This window comes from Tachypleus tridentatus, chromosome 5, assembly GCF_004210375.1.
Source record: "Tachypleus tridentatus isolate NWPU-2018 chromosome 5, ASM421037v1, whole genome shotgun sequence".
Taxonomy (NCBI): domain Eukaryota; kingdom Metazoa; phylum Arthropoda; class Merostomata; order Xiphosura; family Limulidae; genus Tachypleus; species Tachypleus tridentatus.
The window spans coordinates 50,729,715-50,742,107 of NC_134829.1; the positions used below are offsets into that span (position 1 = coordinate 50,729,715).

Genomic DNA, 12,393 nt, shown 5'->3' on the forward strand with positions numbered 1-12,393 from the left:
TTTTATTGGAGGATCCATAAGAAAAAAGGAAAATTTCGATACCCACTGACCCCACCCACCATGGAGCCCTAGGAGGGGACGCACTATAATGTCATTCAAGGACATTGCAGCAATGCCAGGGTTTCGTGAGCACTATACCCAAACACCAGCATCAGACAAAATGTCCACAACACCCGTTGAGAACTTCCAACACTGGTACTTGGTTGACTCTAGCTCAAGTGGACCAGCCGATTGACCCAAAGGCCACCCGTCTACAGGAATTCAAGGCCAAAGTGGTGTGTTAGGGTTGGACCCCTCAACCACCAGGATCCTCTCCTCCCCTTCACGGGTCGCCATGCACGGCAAACACGTGGGTGGATGTTTGGATCACAGAGGAGGTAAAATGAAAGAACAGAACATTCTCTGGATGGTCCCCTCACCACGTACAGGAATCCACACTGAGGGGCCAAGGGCAAGAAACCAGAGTAAGGAGAGATGACCAATATTTTCATTAGTTCAAGTGCCAATGTATAAGAAATATATAAAAAAAAACATAACAAAAAAAGGTACCAGAGAGAGGTCCTGAGAGATAACTGAAGGACTCAAAAGTCAGGCAACCTGACAAAGCACACCTTAGAAACAAAGATAAAGTAGACAAACTCACGAATAGGTGCATACAAGTTGTTTAAGCAAAGCTAATATGGTTGTGATATGAAGTCTGTAAATGAAGGTGAAGTATTACAAGAAACAAAATGGTTGAGTAAAAGATAATGATGACCAGATGAAGAGAAATAGAAAGGAAGGAAAAGAGATTTTTAAACTGTAAGAAAAGTTTCAGGTGAATATATTTTTCTGTGAACAAATTACTGGAGAAAGAGAACACGAACCTCTAGAATCCAAACAACAAAGGATTCAAACAAGACAACATGATTCATGTCAGGAAATAGGAACAAGTAGTAAAAGTAGACAAGGAAACAACAATGGTGAAACTCAAGATGGGGCAGATTTGGTTAACATAACAGAAAGAGAACATTGGGGATCCTGGATATGATATCAGAATGGAACCAATAAGTCATTTCACTGACTGTCAATGTCCTTGTCACCATTACAGTATTGGACAACTCTTATGAAAGAGTTGTTAAAAGGCTTAAGGAGCCATCAAAAACATGGAAATGTGTAAACATAATCCAGTTAATTCACGAAATTGATGTTGAAGTGGTTCATTTTTTTAAAAACACATGAATGATTTTTTTATTTTGTTATTAATTAGAAAGAAAATTAGACACCTAATAGTAAGAAAAATTGAAACAATAAACACAAAAATTCTGATAAATCTTATAAGAAAACAAAAACGTCTGAAAATAAGCAGAACCAGGGAAAGAATGAGCCAATGTTATACTGCTAGTACTTGTGGGAATTACCATGCAGGAAGGATGTGTTCATCTTCTATAGTTTAATGTTATACTGCTAGTGCTTATGGGAATTACCATGCATGAAGGATGTGTTCATCTTCTATAGTTTAATGTTATACTGCTAGTCCTTATGGGAATTACCATGCAGGAAGGATGTGTTCATCTTCTATAGTTTAATGTTATACTGGTAGTGCTTATGGGAATTACCATGCATGAAGGATGTGTTCATCTTCTATAGTTTAATGTTATACTGCTAGTCCTTATGGGAATTACCATGCATGAAGGATGTGTTCACCTTCTATAGTTTAATGTTATACTGCTAGTGCTTATGGGAATTACCATGCATGAAGGATGTGTTCACCTTCTATAGTTTAATGTTATACTGCTAGTGCTTATGGGAATTACCATGCATGAAGGATGTGTTCACCTTCTATAGTTTAATGTTATACTGGTAGTGCTTATGAGAATTACCATGCATGAAGGATGTGTTAATCTTCTATAGTTTAATGTTATACTGGTAGTGCTTATGGGAATTACCATGCATGAAGGATGTGTTCATCTTCTATAGTTTAATGTTATACTGGTAGTGCTTATGGGAATTACCATGCATGAAGGATGTGTTCATCTTCTATAGTTTAATGTTATACTGGTAGTGCTTATGGGAATTACCATGCATGAAGGATGTGTTCATTTTCTATAGTTTAATGTTATACTGGTAGTGCTTATGGGAATTACCATGCATGAAGGATGTGTTCATCTTCTATAGTTTAATGTTATACTGGTAGTGCTTATGGGAATTACCATGCATGAAGGATGTGTTCATCTTCTATAGTTTAATGTTATACTGGTAGTGCTTATGGGAATTACCATGCATGAAGGATGTGTTCATCTTCTATAGTTTAATGTTATACTGCTAGTGCTTATGGGAATTACCATGCATGAAGGATGTGTTCACCTTCTATAGTTTAATGTTATACTGCTAGTGCTTATGGGAATTACCATACATGAAGTTCACGTTCTATAGTTTAATGTTATACTGCTAGTGCTTATGGGAATTACCATGCATGAAGGATGTGTTCATCTTCTATAGTTTAATGTTATACTGCTAGTCCTTATGGAATTACCATGCATGAAGGATGTGTTCATCTTCTATAGTTTAATGTTATACTGCTAGTGCTTATGGAATTACCATGCATGAAGGATGTGTTCATCTTCTATAGTTTAATGTTATACTGCTAGTGCTTATGGGAATTACCATGCATGAAGGATGTGTTCACCTTCTATAGTTTAATGTTATACTGCTAGTGCTTATGGGAATTACCATGCATGAAGTTCACGTTCTATAGTTTAATGTTATACTGCTAGTGCTTATGGGAATTACCATGCATGAAGGATGTGTTCACCTTCTATAGTTTAATGTTATACTGCTAGTGCTTATGGGAATTACCATGCATGAAGTTCACATTTTATAGTTTAATGTTATACTGCTAGTGCTTATGGGAATTACCATGCATGAAGGATGTGTTCACCTTCTATAGTTTAATGTCATACTGCTAGTGCTTATGGGAATTACCATGCATGAAGTTCACGTTCTATAGTTTAATGTTATACTGGTAGTGCTTATGGGAATTACCATGCATGAAGGATGTGTTCATCTTCTATAGTTTAATGTTATACTGGTAGTGCTTATGGGAATTACCATGCATGAAGGATGTGTTCACCTTCTATAGTTTAATGTTATACTACTAGTGCTTATGGGAATTACCATGCATGAAGGATGTGTTCATCTTCTATAGTTTAATGTTATACTGCTAGTGCTTATGGGAATTACCATGCATGAAGGATGTGTTCATCTTCTATAGTTTAATGTTATACTGCTAGTGCTTATGGAATTACCATGCATGAAGGATGTGTTCATCTTCTATAGTTTAATGTTATACTGGTAGTGCTTATGGGAATTACCATGCATGAAGGATGTGTTCATCTTCTATAGTTTAATGTTATACTGGTAGTGCTTATGGGAATTACCATGCATGAAGGATGTGTTCACCTTCTATAGTTTAATGTTATACTGGTAGTGCTTATGGGAATTACCATGCATGAAGGATGTGTTCATCTTCTATAGTTTAATGTTATACTGCTAGTGCTTATGGGAATTACCATGCATGAAGGATGTGTTCATCTTCTATAGTTTAATGTTATACTGCTAGTGCTTATGGGAATTACCATGCATGAAGGATGTGTTCACCTTCTATAGTTTAATGTTATACTGGTAGTGCTTATGGGAATTACCATGCATGAAGGATGTGTTCATCTTCTATAGTTTAATGTTATACTGGTAGTGCTTATGGGAATTACCATGCATGAAGGATGTGTTCACCTTCTATAGTTTAATGTTATACTGGTAGTGCTTATGGGAATTACCATGCATGAAGGATGTGTTCATCTTCTATAGTTTAATGTTATACTGGTAGTGCTTATGGGAATTACCATGCATGAAGGATGTGTTCACCTTCTATAGTTTAATGTTATACTGGTAGTGCTTATGGGAATTACCATGCATGAAGGATGTGTTCATCTTCTATAGTTTAATGTTATACTGCTAGTGCTTATGGGAATTACCATGCATGAAGGATGTGTTCACCTTCTATAGTTTAATGTTATACTGCTAGTGCTTATGGGAATTACCATGCATGAAGGATGTGTTCATCTTCTATAGTTTAATGTTATACTGGTAGTGCTTATGGGAATTCCCACCATTCGTCTAATGGTGAAATTATCAAAGGCTGGTGTCATACACATTGACAAGGGTAGAGTTGGAAGCTTTGAGTCAATCTGCTTTTACATGGTTTCAAATAAACACTCATAATTGTTACTTCACCAAAGTAACTAGAAACCCAGCAGGCACACAGTGTTGTTTCAACATTGAAATATAGTAGATTTTTTGATACTGACCAATGTTCTTTTAACATTGATATTTTTCCTATTTTCAACCAAAGATAGGTTATATATATATATATATATAATTAATATTTATAATCATTGCCTGGATGGTTGATTATTCTGTAGCAAAAGGGAAAGATGTATATATAACTCAAATGGGATATAATGTTCTAAACAATTATTTTCCCACTTTCTTAAGGAAATTATACAGTCATTTCAGTATTGTAACTTCAACATCATTTCAACTTTCAAATCCAACTGTAGTTCACCATAATTTTAATGTTGATGTGCCTGCTGAGAAGAGATTTCTGTTTTGGTTAAGGAGAGCATTATATTACATGGAGAAAATGTTAATGTTTAAAAAAATACTCAATAAGATGGAGTTCTTAAGCCTTTTCAAGTTACTAGTTCATGATAATGATTTCAAAGAATATAATTAAAAGAAAACAACTGTTACACAAGTCATAAACTGTTTAAACAGTTAAAATCAATGAGTCAGCAATGTACAGTTAGTTGTTAATGTGAATTATACTAAAATTACAGGGTAGTGTGTAAGTAAAAGAAACAATGTTGTAAAATTTCTTACCCATAAGTGAAAAAACATTTCTGTTAGTTTAATATGTACCTCTGAGTATGATTCTGATGTTGCTTTACTTGTTTGAATTAAACTTTGGCTCAGAAAAAAAATACCCCAAACTGAACTAAATGATAATATATAATATACAAATATTACAACTGAACCATATAATAAATTAGGAAATGAATATCAGATTAAGTTGTTGTTTTTTTCTAGCCACTCGAGAACAAAGGTTGTGGTTCCTGACCAATAATCAAACCTGCTGCAAGAGCTTTTTTTCAAAGCTTTTGAAATAGTCAAACTGTATCTCTATATTTAAAAAGTGAGATCCTAAAAATGGTAGACTACATCAGCATGTATAGGAAATACAACACCTCTAACTACAAAACAATTAAAACATGAGCAACCAAATCTCTATTTTACACTTTAAAGTTTTTGAAACCACCAAAGAGATCTGTTTCTCATTCACAGGTTTACTATACTGGTTACTGAGGTGAAAACAAAAATTTTCTAAGATTTCTTCACAGGACTCAAACAAACTGTTAAAAGGTAAAAAACAAAATCTAAACAGCATGTGTTATTCTGGAATCCAATGCTGCATATGTTCTCAATTATTACACAAAGTTTATGTGGGGGAAAAAAAAAAAAGCATCAACTTGTACTAATTTGTAAAAGCATCTGTAGCACTCCTTAAAATAGAGTCTTCTGACAAGAAAACAGTAAGTTTGTGGACTGACACCACTACAATTAGGGATTCAGTTCCCCTTGGTGGACACAGTGGATAGTTCAGTGGGGCTCTGCTATAAAAGAACACATATCTTGAGGCTGACTCATTCCTTTCCATGTGAGAACTAACATAAAACAAAAGTGATATGATTTCTTAGCTGTCTCATATGCTGAGTAAAAGGACCAGTATATGTTTACAGCCTTTCAAAATTTGGTTTAGTTACATCAAGAACACCTACACAAAATAAAAAAAAAAATCGATATTAGTCATCAATCATGACAGTGTTTCAGTGAGGAATAAAGGTTTGAAACTGATGCTAGAAAAGTATGCAGTCATACGTGTTCAGGGGAAGTTTTTTGGCCCTATGGATGGAGTATCTACTAATCTTGTGAAGCTTGCAGTGGCTAAATGCAAGCCACAGTCTGTGATAAGGAGATATTTTTGCAGTTCCCCAAACTATAGATTGTAATACTGACTTTTTATGGTCAACTTTACTAAATAAATAGTAAGATTATCAGTCTATAAAGTGTGTTTAAGTCGAGCTCCAGTGGTGCTTTATCTTAGTCAAAACTGATAATACTGTTGCCAGTGATATAATGGAATTAAGGTGTTGTTTTATAGGCATAAAATATGTTATTACATATACAATCATATATCGGTGGCTCATGAATGTTGGATCTGTACAAATGTTTGTTGTAGTGTCTGCCAACTGTTACTGCCATTACTTGTATTCTAGGAAATTCACCACTTATGTGGATCACACATCACTGAAATAGCTTATATGATTCACAAATTCTGAAGATGTGGATTTACGATAGTGAAAATGAAGTATAAAAATAAGGATGAAGTTGACTGACCAAATACAAAACAGTGCAATGTTGAAGGATATTTTGTTAAATATCTTCCATAGGATACCACGATTTCCAAACCAAACAAAACAGTACAGCCCAGCTCTGGTCCCCAATTTCAAAATGGTCCATGAGAAAAAGTGATCCATAATACCAAATCTCCTCCCATATACTATAAAAAAATTATTGAGACACTGGAATGAACTTCCAGTAAATTGAATTACCCCTGCAAACATGGGACATCTGATCTGAGGCAGCAGCATATTAACAAAAAGGATTATCTTCTCATATGAGGAGAAAAATATGTTTCTCTAATGTCCAGTGTGATATTTTCAGGTAAAAACAGATTTCCCAACACGTTTAAGATAGTTATACTCAATAATAGCAGCAGATTCACTGGAGAAATGGAAAGATAATTCTAAAACTCATATCTTCATTGAGTTTTCCCACTGTGTGTGTGTGTGTGCAGCAGATTACAAGACTGGACATAAAAATGAATATAATCTTTATCCTAAAACAAGAAGAAAACAAAGGATATAAACTTGTACACAGAACCACACAGTTGCTTCTGTTGGATTGCACTTAGCTTCACAGTTTTCTTTCATTCTGGAATGACTTCTGTCAAGTTAAATATGATTATCTTAAAATAAATCTTTACTTGAAGAACTCCAGGTAGATGTGAACAAAGAAAGCCTGAATTAAATAGATAAGCATGGTTTCTTTGTCCAGTTAACAGTATCACTTTCTTGCCATTGGTCTGCTGCTACATTTGGACAATATCAACTTGACCAGCAAAAGATATATAGTGCTATGATGAGTCAAAGGAAAATAATTTGACTGTAGAAGAGCTCAGCCGATCAAGAGGTTGGTCATAAGTGTTAGTACCGATCTTTAGAATGAGATGAATAGGATTGGAAACTAATTCACAGTCATAATGGTATTGGTGGTCAAAAGTCCAGTGAGTATAAAGGATGAAAGTGTCAAAAGTGAGTTGTGAAACATTATCAGAGATGCAACATCAGTTTTTCTTTATGAGGTGTTTAAGGTATTTTAGAAAGGCCACTCAATTACAACAGTTATGAAAAGAAGCCCATAAATTTGCTGTTTGTTTTTACTCTACTGACTTGCTCAAGTACTTTGGTGACTTGTTCTTTAGAGTTTGTTTTTTACATAATGCTGTGCATGAAGCATTTGTAAAGTTCTGTTTACATGCTGTTTACGATGTGTTTGAGGTTTTAACCTGTATTGAACACATTGCACATCTGGTCCATTTGTAATGTACTCTGATAAGATAGCTCTCCTAGCTGTAGTAATCTAGTGATAACTGTAGTAACTTCATGTTCTGTACCAGATAAGTTGTGTGCCATTCCATTAGGTAGGTTTTTTGTTTTGAATTTTGTGCAAAGCTACTCAAGGGATATCTGCATTAGCCATCCCTAAATTTGTAGTGTAAGACTAGAGGGAAGGCAGCTAGTCATTACTATCCACTGCCAACTCTTGGGCTACTCTTTTCCCAAAGAATAGTGGGATTGGCCATCACATTATAACACTTCCATGGGCAGAAAGGGTGAGCATGTTTGGTGTGACAGGGATTCGAACCCACAACCCTTGGATTACGAGTCGAGTGCCTTAACCACCTGGCCTCATTAGGTTGGTAAAAGCAACAAGGGTCAGTCAGTGCATTCTTTCAGCTGCTTATCTTATAGCTAAAGCTGTGCGTGTGCAAGATAGAGCCAGGAAACAGATAAAGGTGGGAAATTTTGTGTGTGAGTGAGTTAGTTAAGAGTCAAGCTACCCTTGATTATGAATGTTTGGGCAAAGGTTTGTAATAGAAAGTATGGATGCATAGGTTGTGTGTGGGTCTGTTAAATATGTGAACCTAAGAAATATGGAGAAATGTCATGTAATATTTGAGTCAATCTTTTTCTAGAAATCAACACATAGCAAACAGTGGTATTGCAGCAGGGTTAGGAGTGAAGTTCCCTTATAAATTAAATTAGAAAGTTGGTAACATTTGAATACCATAAAGTCATTTAGTAAAGTCCCCCAGTAGTACAGTGGTAAGTCTACAAATTTACAATTCTAAAATCAGGGGTTCAATTCCCCTCAGCAGACTCAGCACACAGCCTGATGTGGCTTTGCTATATGAGAAAACAAACACATATTCAGTGAAATCTAGGAAGTTAGTTATTTAAAAATTATCATCATCAAGAAATGTGATGTTTAACTACGAGAAATGCATACTTAACTACGAGAAATGCATACTTAACTACGAGAAATGCATAATTAACTACAAGAAATGCATATTTAACAACCAAACTAAGTTATGAAGTTTCTGAATGATGTGATGTTTACTTGACAACGTTCAAATCCATTCACTAACAACAAGAAATTTCACATTGGATTGTTATTTAACTTGACAGTTTTGAATCTCAAAATGAAAGATTTATCTTTCAACAAATAGTAAGTTTATTTTTCAACAAATAGTAAGTTTATTTTTACCAAACACAAAACCACTTGGTAAAAACAAGCTCTGTACTCCATTATTATTTATCATTTTGATCTTTGTTCTAGCCAAACAGTCAAAGGTTTATAGTTATTGGTATCATTAGACTGAAGTTTGAATTAAAATTATCTTGTTCTTTCTTCATGAAGATGTAAGATGTTTTATTTTATTAATTTGGACTTTTGGATTTATTTCAGACCTACATATATGAATTAAAAGATTACTAATGTAGATAAAGGTAGTTTGTACTTTATACTAAATATACATGAACAGTTTAACACATTTCTGTAGTTCAAACTTTAACTTATTACCATCAAAATATAAAACTAGTATGTAACATACATAAAGAGCAGTATACATGTTTTACCAAAAGGTATTAACTACAAATTACTTGGACAAGGCTTAAAGAACAATATTTAATCTCTGGTTCACCTCCTTAGCCAGTTAAAATATTCAGCTGGTGAATTACACTGATGTTGTCAGAAATGTATCCCAAATTCACACAACTCAACATATCAACTGACTTTGCTACTAACTCTATCCCCTGTCTGTTAATGGAAATTCTATATAGTTATGTTAGAATATAGGAGAAAATTAGTCTTATTTCTATATAACCAATTTGAAATTAAGGTAACAAAATATTGCATCATGTAAACCTGTTTAAGAGCAACATAAAATATCAGTTTTTAACAAATTTGAATTTATCGAGCCTTCATTTATTACCTTCTTTAACCAGCTAAATGGGGACAAAAAAGTGACTCATAATTTTAACATATACTAACTGTTATGGTATGAAGAATTACATCATATTGTTACTCTTAAGACGTACGTACTTTCTGGTAATTTCTTATAATTATATGTTAGAGGTTTGACTTATAGGTGTCATTATTACATTGTTTTTCACGATTAAAAACAAGTTAGGCCTAATACACTGCAAAAATTGATACTACTGATAAAGTCTGGCATACGCTAGTGAGTTGCTCTGATAGAAGAATGACAGTGTCTTGGTAATGTTGTGTAGTCTAAATTTTAAATGAATGGGTAAAGTCAATTAGGGGAATTTAAAGGACCAGAAACTGTAGGCAGAAAAATCTTAGAAATCATGTTCAGTTCTGTAATGTATAAAAACTGAGTTACATAGCTGACATAATTGAAATAGTGATAGTTTTGATGCAAATGAGCCAAGAAGAACCTGAACCTCAGTTGGTTATTTTACTAATTATGAAAACATGAAATGTTAATATTTACTTATTTTTACTCTTCCACTGATTCCTCAAGTTTTATTTCCATTAACTGAGAGCTTTCTATGAATCCTAACAGATAACCATTAACAAAAATTTATCAGCTGAAAGCCAAGTACAAACCAATCCAAGGGGATCCAGTTAAAAGTTGAAAGTCCAGTATATTTTGAAAAATATATTTCAAACTTCAGAGCATATTAGCTCAAGAGATTGTTCCACTTGAAAAACCATTACATACCATTCCAAGAATATGCAGTTGAAAGCACAGATCATATCAGTTTCACTGAAAGACCTGTATATTTCATCATCCGAAAATCTAGTTCAAAGTACAGTATCTATTAATCCAAGACAATCTCACTGGAAGTACTGTTCATTTCCAGTGCCTCATTGGTCCAATTAAATCTAGATGAAGGCCTAGCATGTATTGACCAAATGGAATCCATTCAACATCCAGTCTCTTTCAACCTAAGAAGACAGACCAACATACATCATTTTAATGGAATCTACATGAAAGCCAGATTAAAAAGAGAATTTAGTTGTACATGTTCTTCCTAAAGGATCCATTTAAAAACCTGATACATGTGAATTCAGTTGGGGTCCAAATTAACATCAAAATGAATCCTGTTGAAATCCTGGTAAGATCAACATCAGTGAATCCAATTAAATGCTCAGTAAATAATAATTCAGTTTGAAGCAAATATATACAAATCCAAAATAATCCATTTGAAATTCCAGTAATATTATTCCATTTTCTGGTATTAACTTTCTTCAAGATACTACTAAATAAAGTCACATTTACAAAGGTTGATAGCAACACCTTTATAACACATCTGTTAAATTTTTTTCAATTAACTTATCAAAAAACAAGAAATGTCTCACATTAATAAGAAAAAACACCTGACTGTATTTCATTTAACCTCAGTTTAAACAATTGTAATATTAATATACAGAAATGCTAGAATTTCTTAAAATATTTACTTTTTTTTTCTGATTTCATTACCAAATATCAAAACCTATAGTTATGAAAAGCTCTGATAATCTTTGATCAGCAAATAATTAATGAAATTTATAAGTTTTATAAAACATTATTATTACCTGACAATGCTGTTGGCAGGGTGACAGTAAAGATAAACATCCAGATTACAAGACTCATCTTACTGACATGAAAGTTTAGTACATAATGAATGAGTGCACCAGAATCTTAAACATACATTTTTTTTTTTTTTAATGAAGTACATGTAGATTAGTTGTACAATTGTTGTTGACAGGAAATGTATAGAGGAAGTAGTGGAAGATGGAGGGGAAGTCTGAATCAATTACACAAACTAGATACATTGAGCTAATCTTTTTTACTGACTAAACACATTTGAAATAACACCGGAAAAAAGCAGAAAATTCCTAGAACAATAAACCTGTAAAATAAAAGAGAATGAAGGAAGTAACTAGACAAAAATCATAAGAATGCATCAAGCAATGATATCAAACTGTATAATTAAAACTACAAATTAAAATTGTTTGTAATGATACTGAATGAAATTAAATACAAGCAGTTTTCAACTTACCATGAATAACAATAGTACAAAATATAGACATTTTCACATTTTAAAAATTATTTTATGAACAAGTAGTTAAGAAAAGAAAGCTGGATAAATAACGAAATTGGTGCTTTTTCTAAAATCAATATTTTTATGTTCAAAATATGCTACTTCTTCGTATGTTAATTTAATGCATTATGGTAGTTTTAGAACTTAAAAAACCCAACAAAAACAGCAATACTTCCTGTGATCAGAACAGGTATTATCTTAAAAGAATAGGAAGGCAGCTAGAAAGAACTGAGTGATTTTCTGGAACACATTATGCAAAACCTACATGGATTCAGAATAAACAAAAAAGTTGTGAAACATTTCCAAATTAAAATAAGAAAGTAGAATAAAATGTAGGGTATGCTTACATACTACATAGTAGAATAAAATGTAGGGTATGCTTACATACTACATAGTAGAATAAAATGTAGGGTATGCTTACATACTACATAGTAGAATAAAATGTAGGGTATGCTTACATACTACATAGGTATGCTTACATACTACATAGTAGAATAAAATGTAGGGTATGCTTACATACTACACTACATAGTAGAATAAAATGTAGGGTATGCTT

The 12,393-nt window shown here is 33.3% G+C and overlaps 1 protein-coding gene across 3 annotated transcripts in view; it reads right to left on the reverse strand.

The window, feature by feature from the left end:
- LOC143251153 (properdin-like) overlaps positions 1–11,576 on the reverse strand; it is a 49,581-nt gene extending 38,005 nt beyond the window's left edge. For all 3 annotated transcript variants that reach the window (XR_013028522.1, XM_076502544.1, XM_076502543.1), the window contains exon 1: positions 11,329–11,576. Coding sequence is in view for 2 of the 3 variants with exons in the window: in XM_076502544.1 (XP_076358659.1) it covers positions 11,329–11,386 (58 nt within the window). In the remaining variant the exon portion in view is untranslated. The remainder of the gene's footprint in view (positions 1–11,328) is intronic.
- Between the last annotated feature and the right edge of the window lie 817 nt (positions 11,577–12,393).